This window comes from Phalacrocorax aristotelis, chromosome 1 (assembly GCF_949628215.1).
Source record: "Phalacrocorax aristotelis chromosome 1, bGulAri2.1, whole genome shotgun sequence".
Taxonomy (NCBI): Eukaryota; Metazoa; Chordata; class Aves; order Suliformes; family Phalacrocoracidae; genus Phalacrocorax; species Phalacrocorax aristotelis.
In genome coordinates this window covers 142,327,587-142,351,538 of record NC_134276.1, presented here as the reverse complement: position 1 = coordinate 142,351,538, position 23,952 = coordinate 142,327,587, and the positions used below count along the sequence as shown (strand labels likewise).

The 23,952-nt window shown below is 39.1% G+C and overlaps 1 protein-coding gene across 4 annotated transcripts in view; it reads left to right on the top strand.

Moving 5' to 3' along the window:
• MPPED1 (metallophosphoesterase domain containing 1) overlaps positions 1-23,952 on the top strand; it is a 67,493-nt gene that overhangs the window by 28,959 nt on the left and 14,582 nt on the right. For all 4 annotated transcript variants that reach the window (XM_075112899.1, XM_075112906.1, XM_075112925.1 and 1 more), the window contains exon 4: positions 7,527-7,748. In XM_075112899.1, the coding sequence (XP_074969000.1) occupies positions 7,527-7,748 (222 nt within the window). The remainder of the gene's footprint in view (positions 1-7,526; positions 7,749-23,952) is intronic.

Below are 23,952 nucleotides of genomic sequence, written 5' to 3'. Positions count from 1 at the left end.
TAAGGACACAGAATTCTGCTTTGAACAAACTCAGATGCAGAAAAACAGCAAACAAAGGCACATTGTTCAGTGTTTTGCATTATGCAGTTTGTAGTTCAACTAATGGTTCCCAGCATTTCAAGTTATTTTGTAAAAATTATGTTCACCATAAAAAGGACCTACTGTAGTTTAGAAGTTAAGAATTGCTGCAATAATTTTGTAATTGGTCTATAAACATGCAAAAAATTAGATGTTCTGTTGATTTTCTTAATTAGTAATCTATAGTAATGAAAGGAATAAACAAAGATGTTACTAGCTAAACTATATATATATTCTTATACACGTTATATTACCAGAACTACTATCAGATTCTTACACTAAGCAAACAAAGGCTAAGAAACTTTCTGAGGAGGCTTGCCATAACTGACAAAAACTCCCATGTATATAGTTAAGAAGTTAGTAAGATAATACCATCTGGCTATCACAGAAACATGGTGGGATGACTCACACAACTTGAGTGCTGCAATGGATGGCTGTAAACCCTTCAGAAGGGATAGGCAAGGCAGGAGAGGCTGTGGGGTAGCTCTATATGTTAGGGAGTGTTTGGACTGTCTAGAGCTTAATGATTGTGATGATAGGGAATTTTTTGTGTGATGAGTTGTTCTGGGAGCAGAAACACTGCTGTTTGACTTCTTGGATTTTGTCTTGTAGACCCTCTGTGGGTTCTTAGGTATCTCATAAGATGAGACACCTATGGTGTGTCATTCCTTGAAGCCTCTCCTTCAGACTAGGCATTAGTCGTCTTAAACACTTATTTTCAGGAAACTCAAGGGAACATAGTTATCTTTGAGGTCTTTACTCATCTGCTGAATATAGTAAATGGCCTTGGAATCTATTGGACATTTTCAGAGGGATATTGAGAGGCAAGCATACAGAAGACTAAAGCATCATACTTCTATAAGTTTTGTTCCTGTAAGAAAAAGATACCATTTGCTAAAACTGCTAAATTAAGTGCAAGAAAATGTGTCTGCAGCATTTTTCGGCATATGGGGAAGACTACAAAAAGGAAAGGAGAAGGAAAAATGAGGCAGGAAAGATGAACCATGTAGCAGAGGAGAAGGAAAAGGAAGGGGAAAATCCCTCATCCCATGTCAAGATAGAGGCTGAAAGAGTGGATGGTGGCTTGGAGCCCCATTCCGAATTGACAGAAGGCAAAAGTTGGATGTGGCCTGAAAGAGAAAGCCCTGAAACCCAGGACTGAATTTGAGCCAGTGTGTTTCTGACAGAATTTTGATCTGTAAACATTTCTGTTGATTCCAAATCCAAATAGGTTGAAGTGGCTAGAGGTTGATTATGAAGGAAAATAATTTTAATTTCTTACAAGTTAGACATTATAGGATGAAAAGAACCCCCTTATTTTAGGAAAAAAAGTGAAATTTTGCTTAGAAATGAAATTTTTATTCACCCCAAAATGTTTTAAACTGACATTTTGCTTCATTTTGTTTCCTTGGCAATGTCAGAATCGCTACATGAATTTCCAAATATATCCCATTCCATCCAAGTGGTATGTTAATAATTTTAATACAGAAAACTGTTTAGGTAAAATTTTGCCAATGAATTCTAGTTGTAGTTCATCTCCAGGTTATTAGGGGTATTTTAGCAGAGGCTTCTCAGGTGCCAAGAACAGGAGGATCCCTGGTCTTCAGGCAAAAACACTTGTCTTGTTTTGGCTAGTCAAAGTAAGAGATCAGAAAAAAAATGTAGCTTTCCCCCAAATTCATAACTTTTCCTTTTTTTTTTTTTGTTTGAAGATAAATCTTTGACTCCCATAGCATATGTTCTTGCATGTGTTTCTTGGCACTCCTGAAGGGCAGATCTATTTCTTACATGCTTGTTGCCTTAATTTTACTGGGGAATGCATTATGTCCTGGATATGTGTGCAGAATTCCTGTGACAGCCATAAATTTTCTTTAATATATTTGTACACATAGAGTTTCTTATTAATATCAAGTTTGCTACCTGCCCACCAGCAAAGCCATATGCTAGCATCAAATGTTAATTGGCTATCAGTTGGGTATTTAGTCCTACTCATCTGCTAAATGGATGAGAAACTTACACCAAAGTTAATGGAACATACTCTCTAGTCCTGTTAAATTACTTGTCTACCATAGATTTGTTCTATTAGATCACAACATTAAATGAGTTTTTAATTTCTTTCAGCACTGTAGGATCTTTACAATTCTTCTTTATTTTCCAGTGTAGACTTACAGAAACCTAGAATCACACAGGATAGAGGGGACCTCTGGAGGTCATTGAGTCCAGCCCCCCTGTTCAAAGCAGGCCTAGTTAGAGCAGGCTGCTCAGAACCTGGTCCAGGTGAATTTTGAATATTTCCAAGGGTGGAGATTTCACAGCTGCTCTGGGCACCTATTCTGCATTTTGACCATCCTCATGGTAAAATTCTTTCCTTATACCATGTTCCCACTTGTGTTGTTGCCTCTTGTATCTGTATGCACCTCTGAGAAGAACCTAGCTCTGCCTTCTCTTCATCCTGAGATCAGGAAGTTGCAGACAGCTCTAAGGTCTTCCCGTCATCTTCTCTAGGGTGAACAGACTCAGATCTCAGCCTCTCCCCCTATGCCACATTCCCCAGAGCGGCCCGGTGTTGGACTTCCTTCAGTTTGTCAGTAGGTTTTTTTCTTACTGAGGAACCCAGAACTGGAAACCATGCTCCAGATGTGGTCTCACAAGTGCTAGATAGAGGGGAAAGATCGCTGTCTTTGTTCAGCTGGCTTCACTGTTAACTAATACAAGCCAGGATGTGGTTGGCTGTCTTTGCCACAAAGATACACTTCTGAGTCTTGTTGAATTAAGTTACTCCATCCATCTTAGGTGTAGGACTTTGCATTTGCTTTTGATGAAGTTTATGAGGTTCCTGTCAGCCCATTTTTCTAGCCAGAGGTTCCTCTGAATTGCAGACATGCCCTCCACAGTGGGTTGGCAGATCCCCACCCCTAATTTGGTGTTGTCTGCAAACTTGCTGAAAGTGCACTCCAACAGATCATCCAGGCTGCTAGTAAAGAAGAGAAGCAGTATTGGCCCCAACATCACTACGTGAGGAATACCTCTAGTCTGTCTGGCAGTTGGTCACTTTGTACCACTGATTCTAGCCCTTTGAGCCCAGTACTCCAGGCGATACTTGACTCGCCTTATCATCCATCCTTATCTCACCAATTTGACTATAAGGGAGATTGTGTCAAAGGCTAAAATCAAGACTAAAAACATCCAGTGCTCTCCCTTTTCCACAGAGCCAGTCATCTCCTCATAGAAGGCAATTGTATTAGTCAGGTTTGGTTTACCCATGTTAAGTCAGTGATGGCTGTTCCTAATGACTTTCCTGACCTTCATGTGCTTGGAGAGTTACTTTGAGGGAGATTTGTTCCATAATTTTCCCAGGCCTGATGCAAGGCGTGATGGCCTGTAGTTGCCCAGATTTCCCTTCTTGCCTTTCTTGAGGATGGGTGGGACATTTGCCTTTTTCCAGGCATTGGGAACTTTTCCACTCCCCCTGACATTTCAAAGGTGATAGACTTGTGATAGGCAGGTGATAGGCCTGTGTCCACCCATTGCAGCACTCCAGTCAGGTAAGCTATCACACCATGTCTCTATAATCTCAGAGATGTCACAGCTCTCCACTGTGCATGGACTTCTTCCTCGTGGTTGTACTCCAGTCTGTGTGTGTGTGCATACAGGTACCTGAGAGGAGCCCCAGTGAGGCTGCTTTTAAAAGGGTCGTGCAAGAGCCTTTGCCATCCTTTTGTCCTCCAGCTGCTTCCTCACTGCCTCTATGCCTTCACTTCTCTTCACAGTATGACAACCCTTCCCCAACACACCTAATTTAAAACTGTTCCTACTGTACCTGTGAACCTGTTGGCAAAGATGCTGTTGCTGCAGTTTGCCAGGGGAATGCCATCCCTGCGCAGCAGTCCTTGTTCTTCAAAAAGGGTCCTGTGGCCATAGAAGCTGGAGCCCTGCTTGCAGCACCAGCCATGTAACGTCGTGTTGACTGTGGGATGCATCCGCTCCCACCTGAGCAGTAAACCCCATCACTGGGAGGATTGAGGAGGTACCACCAGGGCAGCATCCCCCTCACTGTTATCTCAGGGCTGTCAGTCACCCTTGATACGCTTAAGGTTGCTCTAGTGGTACCATTGGTGACCACATGGATGAGCAGTCAGGGAGCTTAATGTTTAGCATACGGCCATTTTGGAAAAGAAGAAAACAGCTTAGCAAATGAAAATGTTAGCCAGCACCTTTACTAAGGCTTGTTTTCATGGAGTTTGTAAATGGAAGACAAAAGGAACCTACTGCAATGGGTACATTGTAGCCACTGCTGGTTTTGGTAGGAATCTTTCTTAGCAAAATTCAGTTGTTATAAGAAACAGTGAAAGCCTGCATGAGTGGGAATTCAACATTCTCAGCTCATTTTGTTTAACAAGGGAGAGGAAACGTGCCTGATGCCTTTTCTACCCAGCTTGTCACTGGCGCCCACTAGCAGGTGTGGGAATAAACTGGTCAGCCTTGAATTGTTTGAGTTATCTCTGATCAAGGGCTGGTGGCATGAAAAGTAATAGGTGGAAAAGTGGTTGTTCCAAAGCTATGGACACATGGAGAAACACAGCCGCACAACAGCTGTTAGGCTATGTGCTCTTGGGGAGGTCTTGGTCCTAGCCAAGGCCCAAGCCAAGGCTACCAACTGAGCAGTAGTCTGTGCCTAGGCATGGAAAACCATATATTTGTGTTGGAAGGACATAATGAAATAAGAAAATAGAGAATAATTCAAATAATAACATCTAAAAAGGAAAAGTAAGAAGTTGTAGGTCAGAAGTAGAAAAGAGTTGCTGCTTTAAGGTAGTTTTTAGGTAATTATTGATCTGATGTTGCTTATGTTTGGTGGATCTTAATGCTATAAAAGGCACTTGAAATATTCAGCACTTCTCAGCATTGTGCTGACACACCCTGTTGGACTGTGGTCTTGCTGCAGTAAGGTGGCCTTGGTCCCTCTGAGGTCAGTGGTAGGAGGACCACGCCTTTAGTGCAAAGAGGTGTTCAGCATTCAGTGTTGACTTGTGCACGTGGACTAGAGTGAGCATTGGTAAATAAGGGTCACACTGGAAGCAGGGAAGATGGGAAATGTGTAATCAGTATTGTGGCCTGATAGCTGAGGGTCTTCATCTGCAGCCGCTCAACTGGCATCTTACATGTATAGTTCATGACAGCAGTGCCCAGCTAGGAACAAGGTTTCAAACATTCAGGTATAAATCTTGACTTACAAAGGTTGACTTTACACATTGAGAGCACTTGGAGAAGAAAATGAAGCATGTTCATAAGTCTTCTAAGGAACAAAGTTTAAACAAAATACTGTTAGATTTCTGTGCAAGTAGCAAAAAAATACCTGTATTAGACAAAAAACTTAAGATTTAAAGGGTAAAGAGGGATGTCGAGACAAAGAGAGGGAAATAGGTTTAGCAAGTTGCCGCCTGATATAGAATGAAAGGAAAAAACCTGAGCTGCAGACTCATCAAAACCGCAGTTGTTAATTGAAAAGCTGACAGACCTCTAACTACAGCAGCGCTTCTGGCCGCCACTATAATAAATGTAACTGTACATTTAGAGTAATTTGCTAATTTGCCTAAGTAACACCCACAGACAGCAACATGACATAAATACATTAGTGGAAGCAACAACTATAACCAGCTTGTACAGGTTCTTGGCTGCTAGATGGATGGATCAGATGAGCTGGAAAAGATTTACAAAACAGAATAGAAATGGAATTGTTAACAGTGTTGCGCCATACAGGATTTCTTAATTTTCCTATTTCCCAAGAATGCTTTAAGGCCTTTAGATGCCATACATATTGCAGCATGTAAGTAACGTTTTTAACTGTGTGTGTATGTGTGCACACACCCGGAAAACTTGTAGAGATTGAAGTACCTATCTACAAAATGCCAAGCATTTCAGAAGCAAAAATGACAAAATTGACATCTCAGTTTTTCAGGTAAATAATTGAATCTCCAACATGCAACATGTAATTATAAATATCTGAAAAGAGTTTCTGTTAATAAATACTATAAAGGCACAAGTGTATTGGGTCAAAGGGAAGACTGGAACCTGTACGATTGATTTTCGTAATACAGGTGTTGTAAGTATCTGAAACATACTTTGGAGTTGCCCGCATCTTTTTATTTGGCAAATAATGAGTTCAGCCATGTGGCATCTCCTCTGGGCTAGCACTGTTCTCTTTCTTCTGTTTCCGTTAACTCTGAATCACGCTGTTGCATTTTATTCTTAAGTCCTACTCATGCCAACTTTTGCCACTGCGTATTGACTGGTGTTTTACGTTCTTCAAATATGCTACCTCTAGGTTAGGCTTGGGGTCGTCACTAAAGGTTTCTATGTTATCAACAATACATTTTAAAAATAAAAAATAACTAGATTGCTGCTATGCAAGGTGGGTTACATTTTTCATAAAATATTTCTATCTGCTTCCAATCTTCCGTTCTGACTGTCTTCATCCTGATGCAAATTAATAGTGCAGAAGCAAAGCTAATAAATGTGACTTTACACAGTTTCTGTCTTTTTTTCCTCTCAGATATACTTAGAAGGTTTCTGTTGAGCTTTTTTGACACAGGTCATGCCTGTGCTCAAGGGCAGAATCCAGCTGATAACCAAATGTGGAGTCAGGTGGAAAGTTTCTGTTGCAATGCTCCCCTCAGGAAGAACCCACGTGTGTGGGCATTATATATATTCTTGCCTTCAGCAGGAGGTTGTTGTAAGGTTTTTCACTAAATATGGGTTGTAAAATATTCTTGAACATGAGTCACTTTAAATTATAGTCCATGGATCTAAGGAAGCCACTGAGAAAATGGAACAGGAAAAAACATGGGATATAGGCAAACTGCAAGACTCCTCTGTGGGATGTGGAGTTTTGACAGCTAAACCCAGTCCCTGTCTTGCTAGAAGGCTTGATTTTAACATCAGGGCAACGAGGGCAGCAAACGCCTCTGGCTGACCCAGGTTGTGACTCTCTAAGACCTCCTCAGTACAAGCTGGTAAAGACCACAGCTCTGGGAGAAGAGAGCTGACATTATTTCATGATGTGTTACGGCCTATCTTCTTTGAACCCTAATTTCTGTCAAAGAGTTATCATCACTGTCACAGTAAGTGATACTTGCAGCACAAATGGCAATTAACTAGAAGTAAATAGTAGAGCAGAAGTCTGCAGACTGGTTTTTAAGGTTGATGAGTTGAAAGTAGTTTCAACACATTAATGCTAAGCATGCTAAATCATAGTGTGCCCTGAAAAAGACAGTAATGTCATTTACCCGAAATCACCCGGAATTACAGTAACATGTAGTAAGGATATGCTCAGTTGTTTCAAATATGTGAGCATATTTTAGGAATCGATAATAGTTTGTGAGTCTGTTTTCCTTTATCAGATTTTCCATAAAACAAGTAATTTGTTTGTTTTTCACTGTTTTAGGTAGCCTGCCCTATGAATACAAGATTGTGATAGCAGGAAATCATGAATTGACCTTTGACCAGGAATTCATGGCTGACTTAATCAAGCAGGACTTTTACTATTTCCCCTCTGTTTCTAAGCTGAAGCCAGAGAGCTATGAAAATGTACAGTCTCTTCTAACAAACTGCATCTATCTTCAAGACTCTGAAGTGACGGTGAGGGGATTCAGAATATATGGCTCCCCTTGGTAAGCAGGTTTTTAAGCATACATAAAAACATATTGTTGATTGCTATCGTATCAGCCATTTCATATGCATCAGCTATATTTGGATTGCTGTGTTAGGAAGAAAAGTAATCCTCAGTTTGATAAAGTTTTTATATTTTCTTGTAATGAATCATTCCTGTGACAAAATAATGTACTTGTACCACGGGTACTGTTAACCAAAAAATGATAGGAGAAAAATAGTATGCTCTTTATACTCTCAGCCAGGAGCAGTTCTCTAACATAGTCCATGTAGGGGGTTTTTGTGTCATAAAATATGTGTTCTATACTTAGTGAGTTTATATAATTACAGGTTAATTTTATTGCAAGGATACATTCTTTTGACAATTTCCATCCTACAGATAATTTTTAAGGTTCTTTAGTGTATACAGTAGTAATTTAATGCAGCCAGCTTGTTTCAGTATTTGTTTAGGCTTTTTTTTTTTAATACCCCTCAGAATCTTACTTTCTCTTATACAGCAATAGCTTTCCTCAGGGTATAGTTGAGCTTCTAAATTGAAGTCAACAAATCAGTGGCAACCTGGTACTTAATGGATTTTGCTCTGCTGCGTAGAGCAAACACTTATAACTCCTTGATGGTATCAGAGACAGATGGGGTTTGGCTTCCTGACCTCCACCTTGGAGCTCGTATGCTGCTTCTTGTGTCTCTTACTTAGGTTACATTACTACTATGTTATTTCCACTAACAGGACTGTAAACTGGGTCTTTCATGAGCATTTGGTATACAATTAAAATAAGTAAAAAATTATTTTAAAAGGCAGGTTTTTAAGAGACTGTTATTCTTTCTTTTTAAATCACATCAGGCTGGAATGTAGCAAACAAGTTGTCAAACCTGATGCATATACCCCAATGTGAATTTTCAGTGTGAATAAACTGTGAAATCTCTTGGATTTTTTTTTTAATGAAAATTGGCATTTTCCCATTTGGTTACTTGAGATGGGTGTTAATTTTCTCTGAGCTTATTATTCTACATTTGTCTACATTAAATAGCTTCCCTCTTAAATGCACCCTTCTCTCTCTCCCTCTTAGATCTCCAGATCTTTCTGGTTTTTTTTCCAACCTACCCACCTGCTGTGTTGTAGTTCATCTTCCTCTTGTGTCTACTGTGTATTCAATCAATGTACAATTTACTTCATTTTCCAAATTATTAGGGAAGATATTAGATGGTATCAGTCCCAATATTAACTTCTGAGAAATGCCACTTGGCATCTCTTCCCATTTTGATGTTCAACTGTAAATACTGTAATTATGCTCTGTTTACAATATGTCTGGCAACTTCATATCTTCATTGCAATATTCGTAACCAGGCACCATATTTCCAGTGTCAGTAATAATTTTCCAGGCAGTAAAGTACCAAAAGTCTCATTAAAGTCTGGATAAATTAAATTAAAGCAGAACGCTATCTATAAGGTACCACTGAGTAGAGGCTAAAGGAAATTATTTGAACTTTCTGTGTATGATTAGATCTGTAAAAATCTGCTGAGAAAACTTTTGTCCACCCACTAACCCATAAATAATGTTTCTGTAAAAGCATATCTGCTGCATTGCCTTTGTGCGCTAATCCTGTCATTTCGCACAACTTGTCTAAGCTATCTGGCATAACCTATTCTTCATGAAAAAGATTGCTTTCCATCTTTTACACGTCTTCAGGTTACATCTAAACTTCCACACTATGTATTTCACAGTGTTGCTAACTCATCTCCCACCCATTTATGGTCTTGGAAGATGAGTGTTGTAAGGTCCTTTGAAGACCTTTGCTTACACCATATGGGAGAAAGCCTTGATGAAAGTCTTCCAGCCAAACTGATTTTTTTGCTTGTTATTATGCAACACTAAATGAAGTTTCCATGCTAATTGATGCCATGTCCAGTGGAAACAGCAACAACAACAGTAATAGTTCTTCATTAGTCTGTCAGAACAGCAGATGCAAAAGTAACAAAGTCAAATCAGCCAGCCCACTGGTCAGAAAACTTAGGAAGAGAAATAGCTATTTTGTGTGGGTGAAACTAGCTGCCTGCTAGATTGAAAGCTGCAGTACAAGTCTGTGCCTACTGATTGCTACTTTTCTTCAGCACTTCTTTTTGTTTCTATGCTTCATTCACCCTGAAAGGAAAGGTTTGTCATAGCCTTTTTGGAAAATCAATCTCAGTTTCTTTCTACGTCATAGTAATGTATTCTCTAAAAAACTACAGAGCTTTGGTGAGCTTTCCATGGTGAATCTTTTTTGGCCCTTGCATCATGAAGCCAGTCCTTTAGAAAATGCTTATGAACCTAGTCAAGTCTTCAAAAAATAGAGTTCTTTAAGATCTCAGAACTCAGTTAGAAAGCTACATTTCATGGAGTTGCTTGTTTAGTATCCTAAAATAATTTTCCTTTTCCAGCCTTGAAAATATGCATCTAGTTTTTTGAATTGACTTGCTCAATTGGAGAACTCCTGGTTACAGTTTGTTTGTTGTCCATACATGACTGTATTTAATGAGAAGGTGAGCTATCTAGAAATTAAAAGACTGGGTCCCCAGATGCTGCCTTTCCATTTCTGGTTACAGGCCTGACCTTCTGTCTTACTTCACCCTTTGTAAAAATAAGTACAAGCTAGAGATATCCTTCCATTATAAAACAGGTTAATCAGTGGTTGCAAAGTACTTTGAGAACCTTGGAGTAAGGTCTGAGTAAATGCCAGCCAGCATTAACTTAGTGTGTTTACCTGTAGCCATCTGTGTTTTTAAGTATGACCTGCACACAATTAGATTGTACTTCTGCATAAGACATAGTAGCGAAATAAACCATGAGAGCTTGATTGGTTTGCGTAACATGCCAGTCTCTAAGGCCTTTTAAATATGTACCATTTGTATGTGGTTAAATATTTTCAATAGCACTTTTGGGTATTTTGACCTCTATTATTATCTAAAACTTAGTGGTTATTTTTAATTGCATAGAAGAAATGGGACACTGTTCTGTCTCAGAAACCAATGCTTTAACTCTCCGGGGCTCCACGGGTAAGATTTCAAGTGCCAGATTGAGCTTCCACTCACTAACGAAAATTTAACTGCCTTAAATGTTAATTATGCTAGTATTACCGTCAAGCAGGGAGCAGCCATTTTGAAATGCAAGCTGCAAAGCACAAAAGCTGCTATTTAGGAATTAGTATTTGCAACACCGGCGTCTTGGACCACAGATTATCAGTATAGATGTTGAGGGAGAGGAGTATAAAACCATTAGATGCTTTGTGAGAAACTTGGAATACCAAGATGTTAAATGTGTCCAGAGTGATTTTGAATTTTAAGGGTGGCTATGTTTGGCCTAGGGGGCTGATCCTTTTGACAGTGTAGTGCATGACAGTGTTGGTTGCCGGGTCTGGATGAGCAGGGTATCAGTACGAATGCAACGTGCTTCCTTGTAGTGTAGCCCAGATGCTGGGAACCGTTGGGTTTTTTCCCATATAAAGCCTGGACACCATGTTTTTTTTCAAAAAAGCTAAGCACAGGAAGATGCACTCTGGTTTCATCCCAGCAAACCCCAGGACATGGCCATAACATATTCACAGACCTGGAAGCAATCTTTTGTAGAGAATAGCCATGATTGCTATGAATGTGAAACAAAGACTTTGGTTCCTCAGTAGCACTTATCATAAATTGAAAGTACTTTCCAACCAGAAGCTTTCCAAACACCCTAATTTATTCTGGACTGCTATGAGAAAAGTCAAATAATTCTATATAATATACTTTTGACTGCTAAACCTTCCCAAAGATGAAGCCATTTTCCAGAGGGGTTTAATTTGTTTTTCAGTTACATACAACATCATAACAATAGAAGTAAAAATACAGCAAGCAGGAACAGCAGAGAGGTGGCAGAGAATCCATCCTTAGGTGTTTTCAAGACTTGGCTAGGCAGTCGTGGCTGACTACATCTAGTAGTGGTGAGTGGCAGGGAGCGGTAGGTTGGACTAAATATCTCCAAAGGCCTCTTTGAACAATTTTTCTGTGATTCTGTCAATCCCACTGTAGAGCTAGAGCTAGGTGTCAGTGTTGACACCTGAAATGAACAGGTATCAAGAAAGTCCTTACAATATATGGAGCTTTGCAGTAGATGGTCCCGACAAGTGGTGTGGAAGTCAGAAAGCCAAGATAATAATGGAAATTTGAATTTGGATTTGAAGCAGAATATCTTTTCTGTGTCATCAGGCTGGATATTATCTCTATGGTGATGTCATTCATAGAACCATATTAATAAATGATTAGTGAGTATTTCAGTTATAGAATTTCAGCCTTCTATTATAGTTCATTACCCCCACAATGTGTTATTATTTTGCAGTTAAGAGTTTTAGTGTTAGCTACAGCTGGAATGAAGATAGGCTATACAATCCACTTGTGCCTCGGCACTGCTCAAGATTTTAATTGCACAATTACATACTGCGTTTGCACAGAAAACCCTGATGCGTTCAGTGCACGAGATCTGCTGTGCTGCCTGAATGAGTCAACTATATATTATTCCTTTTATAGTCATTTTTCACAATTGCCATGTAAAAATAAATACCTGTAAAAGGTGCACGTACATTTTTGTATCAACATGAGAACACCTCTCTGAGGTTCATACTTGCATGTGTGGTCCTGAGTGTTGCTACATCTGCTTCTCTGCTGCACAAGGTTCCAATAATGGACTCTGCCCTGCTACATATTTTTTGCATTGAGTGTTTTACATCTCAGTGGGTAAGTAACAGTGGCTCTCTGTTCTCCTGTTGCATGCAATAACTAATGATAAGACCTGAAGACTAATGAATTGACCTTTGATTAACAATCAGAAGCTGTTTGTGTCTGGCAAAGTTTATACTGGCTGTTCCCCCAATGTCTAATATTGCACTCCTCGTCAAATCTATAGGAAAGGTGTGCATCTGCAGAAGAACAGGTATTCTGTGTGTATGCTCTCATCTAGTGGAAAGTGGCAGGAATTCCGGTGTCCTTTTCTGTTAAAAGGTGGATTATTGTGTATTAATGGCAGGGTAAGAGTACACATTTTACTTGACATAGCAAGAGAAATGCAAGTGGCAGAAGGAAAACATCTTCTTCCTAGCCACTGAATTTCCATAATGCTTCTAAGCATCTATACACAACTGCAGGAGAAACTGGTCCTCCTGCTTTCAAACAGGCATGCAAGCTGGCAGGAAAGCATTTCATCTCTTTCAGCAACTTTTTTCATTTTCCACAATGTGGGAAAGGAAGGGACATCAAAGCCCTCTTGCCAAACATATGACAATTTCATTATTCTAAATGACATATTGGCCTGGATAGCTTAAAGAAGCCCTTTAGGATGAGATTGCCTCCAGACTCATTATCCAGAGAGTGGATTTTTGCTTGGCTTTGATTATCTGGAGGGATCTATTCCTGTGAAACAGAACGTCATTTTTCTTTTTGCAGAATTACAGTTTCTTCTAGTGTCTATGTATTCTCATTTCCTCCTTCATTCTTTTGTTATAGGCCATCTGGAACTTCAGAAACTTTCATTTCCCAGTCAGGGAAAATGGGAGAGCAAAGATGAATATCAGCCTAGAAAGATGTTTGTAACCATTTGTCCTGAAGTGACAGATGCCCAGGCTGGACTCCTGGGTTTTTGTGGCTTCTCTCCAATGGAACGTTGATTAGATGTGACCCCTGTGTGTTTACACGTGGGCCAACAGCTTTTGTACAACATTGTTGTTCAGATAACGGGAACTGAGTGAAGAAAGTTAGGGGTGTGTATGTGGGGAGTGGGTTTCTTTTCTGTTCAAGTATTGTTTTTACTGAGCTTAGCATTCTGGGTCAGGGCCATTCAGTGAGCTCTGGCTATGTTAGACAAGATGTCTGAATTCCTTCCAGTGTAAAAGACATGAACTTGTAGGTAGAAAGGCTGGTAACTTCCATGTGTAGTTGAGGTAGTTTCAAAGAGCATGCAAAGGGCAAATGAGGTAGACTTATTTTTGTTCTGCACAGACTCCAGGCCACCCATAGCCTAGGTCTCCGTTTCAGTGCCTTCCTCCACCATCTTTTCAAGAACAGCTGTAATAGTCTCTTTCATTCCTCACTGAACTCCATTTCCATCAGTAAAATAATGTAGCAAAGATTTATAGATTCCTTTCATGAGAGGGACACGCTTTCATTTTGCCAGTGATGAATCATCTGATGTTTACTTTCCCAGACCTTGTACAAATCTTTACAGTCATTGAGGTGAACATCAATTAAAATGAAACTGTATTAAAATAAAATATTGACTTCATTTAATGTAATATACCTCCCAAGTGGGGAGTGTGGCTTCCAGATAGAGGAGCAGCAGCAGCTCAAGATGCTATATTGCAGGTTTAATTCCCTGTAAAATTCACAGAAAAGAATAACTTCTGCCTCAAAGTGACCACGCTGATTCTTAGTTCCCTTTCAAATCTGCAGAAAAACTATTCAGTACCTTGCACACGACTAAAATATGTAAGCACTCAATAATTTGTGTTACTGGACAAAACCATATTAGAAATTTTTCTAAGTGAAACAGCTGATCCTCCTATGTTCTCTTCTTTCTGCACCCTCACTTGGTCAGAAGCTAAAAATACAAGTAACTAAAGTGCAATTACTTCTGTACTGTTTTCTAAAGCAATAAAACACCACTCTCAAATTCTTGCAAACCTCAGATAAATTAGATTTTTGAGCAGGTGGCCTGTTTTCATGTCTAGCTCTGTCAGTGCTACAGTTTTGTATGGATGGATGTGGAAATGCTGAATGTGGACATATTACAGAGTGCTGGGTTTTGGTTACTCAGAAATATGTCTTAAAAAGAGTAGATGTTCCCCAGTTTTTAAAGTTGGGAACTATTTGGAGCTTTGTTAATTAGTGACTTTGAGGCAGGCAATATGAGTGAGTAATTTAGGTAGACTGACATGCTTCTTGAAAAAGGAAATCATGAGTGGGAATAATAGACGCCACTCGCTATTTAGAATTGAGGCATTTCAAGTTTCAGAAATTTTGGGGAGAAGGTTGGCATCGAAGCCTGCCTGATGTGGCTGCATCGCTAAAGTTAGAATGCTGAGGATGTTTTATTTCAGGTATTCTGTAAAAGGTAGGTAAGATATGACAGATGTGTAAGGAATAGCAACGTGTTTAGAAAGGAGAAAGCAAAATTCATCATCCTGTTAAAAAATATTAATTAACACTCTGAGGCACATAGATACAGGTTTAATTGTATTTTAATAGAATTCTGGAGTGATATTTTTATTTCCTCTTCCATACTTATCAGAAACCATTTCCATTTTGGAAAGTGCTGCTTCTAAAAACACTTAAAACCACAATACACAGTAGTTTAGTTTGCAGCATATGGAAGATTATAAGAATGTTTTTTCCTGCAAAATGATTTTGATCTATTAAATACAGTTGTTCGGGGAAGATGGTGGGGAGAAATGTAAGATTTTGAACTCCTGAAGTGTGAAAGGTTTTCCAGTGGCAGAAAGTGACACTTAAGAGTGCATTCTGGTTTTTTTAACAGCAGAAACAGATCTCTGGATCGTTTTTCTTTTCTCTCTCTCTCTCTTTTTTTTATTTTTTTTTTTTTTTTACTAATGGCACTTTGCTAAAATTGGTGCGTTTCATGTGATAAATCTGTCTTGGAAAACGTTTTTTTACATGACTTGGAAATACAGTAAATGTGAGTCTCATGCAGGAGGCACTGGTTATACAGGTGCTATATTGCTTATGTGAGCAATCATACTGAATTCAGGAGAGGTCTTTTTAATGAGCACTGCAGTACAAATTAAGTGACTGAAACGAAATAACAAGAATCATTAACATCACTGAAAAAAAAAGTGTATGGAACAAAATAAAAATTTCTCAGACTCCAAGTGAATTTTCTATAGCGTGTTAAAGGAACATTGTTGTTGTTAACTAATTAAACTCTGCAATAGGTGTGTGAGCGAATGAAAACGTAAACGGACCTACACCTATTGTAGCCCATAAATATAATCAAAGTCAGACCAATGTGATAAATTCTAGTTATTATGTGTTCCTGCGAAATTTTATTTTCCCATTTCCCACAGATTTTTTTAAAAGTCACAGCAGTTTAGAATATCCCTTTTTTACCTTTTCTTGTTAATGAACGTTACAGAAAATGTTTTCTCTCACGTAAAATTTCTTCCCAACATTGCCCAGGGCTGAGGAGTCTGGAACAGTTCAATGCTAGAACAGTCACAGTAGAGGAAAACCAGGAGCTCAAGCACCTTTGCATGCTGCTTACTTGTATGTGTTTGCGTCTTAGGGATATGGATCAATCCTACCACGCTTCACGGTGACCTCTTGCAGAGTGAGCTTAATCAGCTACTGAAGCCAAAGATGCTTTGCATCCACTTTGCAGTTGTGTTCCTCTACTGTGTCTGTGCAAGTGTGCAGGACATCACGCTGCCTGTGTGTGCGTGTATGCTGAATACAGGCCAGAAGTTATCTTGATTTCACGTAGCATTTTTTGGCAAGTCTTGTTTCTTGTGATATCTGGACACATTGTGTGGCTTTATATTTCTGTATGTGAGCGAGGATTTGCATTTGCTTGTTTTGTTGCAAATGTTTCTAGCTTTAGTTAAAATTGAGAGCAGTCGGAAAAATATATTGCTTTAGTTTAATTAGCTCGGTAGAAAAAAGTCCTTTCTTGGGCAGTAATTATTAGTTGTATATTATTAAAAGGAAGTAGTTCACATTCAGCTACTTAGCAGAAATAATTGAATCTTCTGATCCAGTAAACTAGCTCACTTTGGATTCAGCTGGTTTTTAATTTAAGACCTATAGAAGAGGAGACCTGTAATCTCACTACAGGGAATTGGCTTCACTTTCCTGCAGTTCATAAACCGCAAGAGTGAAATTGCAATCCCCCACAGCAGTTTTCTCTTTATTTTTCACATTTGCTTGAAAGTTTAATTTTATGAGACAGAGCTGATTTTAAAGTTTAAAGTGCTTTTTTTCTTGTTTCGATGCTTTTTCCCCCCCATTTTTTTCTTGAACAAAAGGACTACCAGCTCTATCTGTAGTCTGGGCTGTAGTCTCAGACAGCAGCAATTTTAGGATGTTTCAAAGATGTAAACACAGTTGGGTACTGTGATGAGCCCTTTGGCGAGATTCCAAGAGAAACACAAACAGCTAACTAGTTTGGAGCGGATCTACATGGAGCTGATTCTCAGCTGGAGTAAACTGGCAGAGCTCCACTGGCTTTTGAGCTGTTTACACCTAGTGAGAATCAGCCTCGCTACTTCACGGCAGCTTGTACGTATGCATTTTCCCTAGATTTTTACACAGTAGATGTGTTACTACATCAAGAAGTAGATGGTAACTTTATATTGTGTTCTACACGAAGAACTGAAAATAGAGCCACCATCACAGGAACTAATTGTAACACAGTTATCTGAGTTCTTTCTCTTTTCCCTGGCCAGATTTTAAGGGGAAAATTAATTTACCACTTGTTGTGAAGCTGTTTAACATCAGAACACTTCCTTTGGATGTGTTGTTCATAAATGAATTTTAGTTAATAAATTAAGATTGTTTAATATGCATTAATGTGAGGATTTTCTTCCCCAGTAAGAAATTAGAATAAATTGGAACCAATATTAAAACAGAGGGCTGCACCTGTGTGTGTCAAATATTTCTAATTACATAATTTACATCAGATAAAGATATGAATTTTTTTAAGGTTATTTCAGAATTCCTAGCTAGCTGAATGAGCATCCAGGTGTTAAAGCTGTACCTTTTTGGTATAGAAAGTTATATTGCAGCAGTTGGTTTCCACCACTGTACTGTGGGGTGAATTTAGGACTGCAGGAAAACATGAATTTGGAATTTAGGATTGCTTGGATGTTGTTCACTTCAGGTAGGAACATAGCATATGAAGTATCAGTATGTGCTTCTTTGAACAAGAAGTAAGTTCATCTGTTCCTAATTGAAAATGTTAAAAATAATACACTTTATGCATATATGCACACATGCTGTATTAATTTATTAGCTTTGGAGTAATTTTCATGCTTGTTTAACTCAAAATGGCTTTGAATTTTCTAAGGAAAATAAGGTAAAAAAAAAAGGAGGGGAGAAAAGAACTGGCTGACAGTTAGTCCATATGGCCTAATTACATGTGGTATTTTGAGAAAAGAATGTAAACCTGGTGAGACTCTAAACTGAGAAGTGGCTACGATGAGGGCCTCTTTTGTCGATTCTCAGTGCACCTATTACACATCCTACATATTTTAGTCATGTTTCATCTAGGAGAGTCCCCCCAGGAGCTGCATCGTAAGAAAAGCCACAAGTATAACATCTCCATTTGAAGGGATATTCCAGCTCCTCAGTTAGCAAACTTCTGCAAAGTCTTGGACTACAGTAAACACTAAGTAGCTGGATATGTGGAAGAACATTCTTTTTCTTTAGCTGTCTGGTCATTTGATAGTGAAAAACTGTAAAAATGCCATGCATAGATGGGCCTCAAATTAATTTTCCTTACTGATTGGCCCATTCATGGCAAATTTTACATTTGAAATGAGGTGGTGACTGTACTGTGGAGAGAGGGGCTGTTAACTCCGGCTCTCTTTTAACCTTTCATCTCTCTGACTATCAGCTGTCAGTATCTGAAGTACAGTCTGCATAACCTGGCCGTACCTATGTTTTCACATGCTGAGAATCAGAGAGACTGAGGGAACAGACTCTGAAACATCAGGAGCTTGACCTCTTAGCTCTACATTAAACCTGTAAGATTGTACTGAAAATCTGTACGGTTCTACATCTGTACCTTCAGTGATGAATCTCTTGGCTAATTATTCCAAATTAGCTTTTAAGTTTGTTTGTTGGGTTTATTTTATTTTTTTTAAAAGATATCAGATGGGATGTTATCATTTGTCTCCCAGCAGAATGAAATAAACGATTTGCATTTGGTGTTGGCATGTTTTAAATTCAGTCTTTCATTAATTTTTCTCCTTACCTGTTATCTTCTCTTTTCTTATTATGAAGATAAAGTAGATTTCATTTTATTTTTCATTGTTTTATAACAGATTAATGTTTAGAAATGATCAGTTCCTATTAGTCACAGCTCATTCTTTCTTCTTTCCAGTCAGAGATGTGTGAAATGCTTTACTAAACAAAAGATGGATGATTTCATGTGTAACTCAAATTGCAAAAGAAATAATTACTGACAGAGGGCCATATTCTGATTTTTACTCTCCTTTCCTTGTGTGAAAACAATAATTTAATTTGATTTAGAGTTTCAAGAATGACAACCTTGGATGCAAAGGAAGTAAGGCAAAAAAACAAGAACACAGCAATCTTTCCCATGGAAGAAATGTTGCTGTTGTGTCCAGCAGACTGATAGAGGATCGGAGTTCAATTTGCTGCTCACTGCAGCTTCCCGAAGTAACGCTGTGCAAACCATCTCGCGTCTTAGCACCTACATTCCCCTCTGTTCTGCTTCCTCCTTTCCACCTGCTGAGCTGTACTTTGTGGCCATGTGTTCCAGGGGATAATCTTATATGAGATTAACCATCATTTGCATTTATTAGTTTTAAGTATGACGCCTTAGCTTTCATTAAAAAAGCCCTGGTTCCAATATTATGAATGAGTGAATCTGGTTTTTTTTGCGTAATTTAATTCGTTTTGTACACTGCTTTTGTACCCCTTCTCTAAAATCATACCACTCTCATCTCTCTCACACGGAAGTTATTCATAATATAAGTCTCCTCATACTCCTCAAAACTTCTGAAACCTGTTTTTTAAAAATCTCAGTTATGCTGTTAAAATGCTCGGATGCCAAGATGTTGAACGGTATTTCAAAGTCTATAAACAAACAGTGCCCTGCCAGTCCTCCCTGGCACTAATGGCCTAATAGCTAGTATCCCACCTGCTTTGGATGGTCCTCTTGAATGAGAGGAAGAAAAGACAGAAAGATGAGTGTTATTTTACGAATACTTTAGGCTTAGAAACAGCCAATACCCCACAAAGTAAAAAGGTGAACTTTTATGAATCCCTACTTGGAGAGAAAATTGAGTAAAAAGCAGTAGAAATACTCAGTGAACTGGGTGGTTACATACTGAGGAAAGGCTAAAAAGGCAATTACAGAGATTGGGTAAATTCAACTAACGCAGTGATGTGGAATGTAAAAATATGAACACCTGAAGGATGCGAACACCAGGCAGACAGGAAAGATATACAGCATATATAATACTGTGTACCCATGTTCATAGATCTGTAGCTAACTATAATAGTAAAATTAAATCAAGACCATGAAAAATTAAATTTAAATGCCCAGCAGTGAGATTTCTTTGGCTGGGGATCAGGTTGTGTTGGATTTTTCCCTGTGATTGCCACTTCTGAATCTAACTGCTTTTTGGTGCCTCATGACCCTTGGCCGGTCGCTTTTACCAGTATGACTTTCAGTGTGCATAGTCCTATCTTCTAAATATTGAATATGTGCAGCTCTGCAGTTGTCAGGAAGGGGAGCAGTAATGAGAAGTAGTAGTCCATTCTTTTCCCACTGAGTTTCTTTACAGTCACCGGCCAATATCTGTTTATTTTCCTGTAGGAGAAAAGTGACAACTGTTGTGGAGGAAAGACTGGAGCAAGTTGCACGTGTTTGTGAACCTTGGAAATCTATTTTGTAAGCAAAGGAATTCTAGTGAGAAAACTTGACTTTCAACTGCAAAAAAGATGTCTGTAGGAAACTATAGAAATGAGGAGATAAAATAATATACGCACTGTGTTTTAGTTCTGTATATTTTGCTACTAAGGTGTTTGCAAGAGGCTGCCCACCAGTTCCTTTGATATGCTGATGGATATTCAGTCAGTTACCACCCATAGTCCAATACCCGGGTATTGGACTATGTAACGGAGTTTTCCCTTGAAGTCGAAGAGAGTAATGGTGGGCCTACTGGTGGCGGGATTTGTCATATTCAGCTGGACAACCTAGATGCAGCTGATGCAGTAAATCTTGCAGTCCTGAAGTGTTTGTGGTAGCTGACACTGTGCAGCACTATGGGAAGTGCTGTGGTGGGAGTGTTTCTTTGACTGCCTGCTGGCTGCCTGCCATGTTCATCTGTAGCTGGTGACCAAGAACTGTGAAGGGTCCCCTTGAGCTGGTAAGTGTACAGAGAGGAACGAATCCATTCTTTAAGTTAAAATCACAGAATCACAGAATGGTAGGAGTTGGAAGGGACCTCTGGAGATCATCTTGTCCAGCTCCCCTGACTGAGCAGGGACACCCAGAGCAGGGGGCACAGGAACGCGTCCAGGCAGGTTTTGAATGTCTCCAGGGAAGGAGACTCCACAGCCTCCCTGGGCAGCCTGTCCCACTGCTCTGTCACCCTCACAGTAAAAATGTTAAAATTCAGTCAAGGTGATGGAGAATCAGATTTCAACGTCTCATTGCTTGTAATAGAAAAATCCATGCACACTGATAGTTTCCCCAGTCAAGTATGCTTTTTTGTGTCCCGTTTCTGTACTTTTGCTGAACAGATTGAGATGGGTACCAGTGGTTTCAAAATTGAAAACCTTCAATTTTCACATAAATTACAGGTCAAATCTGTGCAGTGCATCACCGCCCTTTACAGTAAATCACATGTAAAACTAAGTTATGCCCCGTTTAAATGACAAGAGAATTCTTGCACCACATGGTAGGTGTTTCCAGTAGTAGCTGAATAGAAGAAGACAAACTAATAAATAATTAAGGCGGTAATATGTTTGACCACTTTTTTTTTTAGTATGACTTTTTCCTGTTATTACTGTAACAGAAATGCTCCTTTCAAAGACAACTAAAGCACTAATGATATCTAAGAAGGTCATTCCTAGGAGGTTAAACTGGTTTAATTAGAATTTATGAGAAGGTTACTGTAAGAGTGCAGAAAGATGTTAAGGGGTTAACCTATAAGAGATTACATTGTAGTCAGTGTTCTGTTAAAGTTTGAATTAATTTTTCCCATGGGTTTTTCACATTCTAATTTTCAACTAAATGAGACATCTGTTTCAGAAAAGGAAAATTTGCTATGGTTGTCATAGCAACTATCATTCTGTAAGAAAATTATTCCAATGGTTACTTTAGAACAGAAAGATAGAAATTCAGTACATAAAGCAACATCCGATTGCTAGCACAAATTCTGATAATTCAGCCCTTTTTGTATGCTAGATTATTTGACCTGCAAAACTTGTTCATATGTTTTTAACATAAGGTTAATCGTGCTGTAAACAAATTCCCTTCCAATATATTTTCCCCCTAGAGTCTTACATGTAGACAATCGTTATTCTTATCATGATAATAATACTGTTGAATTTCAGTCATATGTGGAGAGGTTTAAACTGTTTGCTTTAAGAAGGTAAGATCTAAATCAAAGTATATTTCTACACATGAACGCTTCACTTCAGAGGTGAAATACATTCATGATGTATGTCTTTAATTGCCAAATACATTTTTCTTAGGGGTTTTTTGAGAACAGATTTTTCTCTTACAGAACATACATGAAAGCATTTTTTTTTTTTGTAAATTGTAAAATATTATTGAAAAGTAGTTTATAAAAATACGACATTTTTTTTGAGCAAGCAGTAACTGGGGATCCAGAAATTTGGTGCTTGATATGAACGCTAACTTTGCTTTCAGGTTCCATCATAAATGGAAATATTAGACAAAGTTGTCTTTGCACAATATCCAGGTCACAGACTTGTTAGTGGGTATTAGAGAAGATTTTTATCCCTGCTCGGAAACTTCGATAGCTGTTTTGCAATAAATTTTCAGAAGAAGGGACTTGGGGATTTATAAAATCCATGTGTGTGTATAAAGATGGTTTTGCTTTGGGGGTGGGGGCACTGAAGTATATGATCTGTCTGTCTTCTCTCAAATGTAAAGCACACCAACATCCTTCGCTAAATCCTTTCTTGGACTTCGGATTTTTTTTTGCCAGAAATATTCCAGACATTTCTTTCGATCTTGGGATTGTCACAAAAGACAGCATAATGGCAAATCACACAAGTTGTAACATCTCCCCTTCACAAAAGAACAGCTCCAGCATGCATAACTTACCAGCCCTGCGCTCAGGCGGCTACATGCTGCAGTCACCACAAAGAGAGGGAGGGACGGGGGAAAGTGCTTCTTGTCTTAATAAGCAGATCATGCCTATTCATAAGGGGAAACGGGCTTTTTAAAAAGTGGCCATGTACAGGCTAGCCCTAGTAGAGACAGGCAGAGCCTCTCACAGCTGCCTATGCCATTTGTAGTCATTTGGATTTCAGCAGGATTAAGCTGACTTCTGGTGAGACTTGTGACAGTCGCGATTATTTCTCTTTATAAATGCTTCATTGTATCCTTAAAATAATTATTGCATAGGGTTTTTACCTTTTTTTCTTGGGCAAATATTGATCTTTCACCTCGGTTTCTTTCTCGGGGTGTGGAGTGGCCATGGCACCTCGCCTCTATTCCACCGGGGACATGGGGACGGTCCTGTCCATGCCTAGCAGCACCAGAGCGAGTGATGGGTGGCAGCAGAGGCCTCCTGTATTCACTGGATCTGTCAGAGGCTTTAAAAGCATGATTTACTATGCCTACACTTAATTTGCCTCCTATTTGCCCTTGCAGATATTTTCTGTCAATGAGATTTTGCTCCTGGAATACTTGCTCTGGGTCTAAAGTCAATTTGCCAAACAGTTGAGTATTTTCATCTTGGTGAAGAAAGATACTTGGCACGTAAGGTGTGGAACGCAATCCCAAGGCAGGGACGGCTGGAGAGTTTAGAAAAAGCCTAACCTCTGTATTTTTGTAAAGCCTCCCACTTCTGTAATATCAGAGCACCTCACAGACTTCAGTTTATTTATTTTCAGGGTGTTCCTGTGAGACAAAAATAATCCCATTCTGTCAGTGGTGAGCTGAACGTAAAGACAGGCTGATCAAATGCCACAGACTGTGGTTTGCTTCTGCATGACAGCGTCATACAGGAACGTCACTGGTAGCTTACCGTAAAATAAGCCAGTAACTAGACCATGACCTACCACCCCAGCAGTAGGAAGGTGAGAAGTCACATACCTGTGAGCCAGGTGCTGTTCTTCCTATGAGGAAAGGCTGCTAGGAGATGAACAGGTAACCAGAAAAGCATGATTTCCTATCCCTGATACAGGGATATGTCTTTTTCTCAGCCAGTCGCCCTGATAGGAGCAACCTGTCTCAGAAC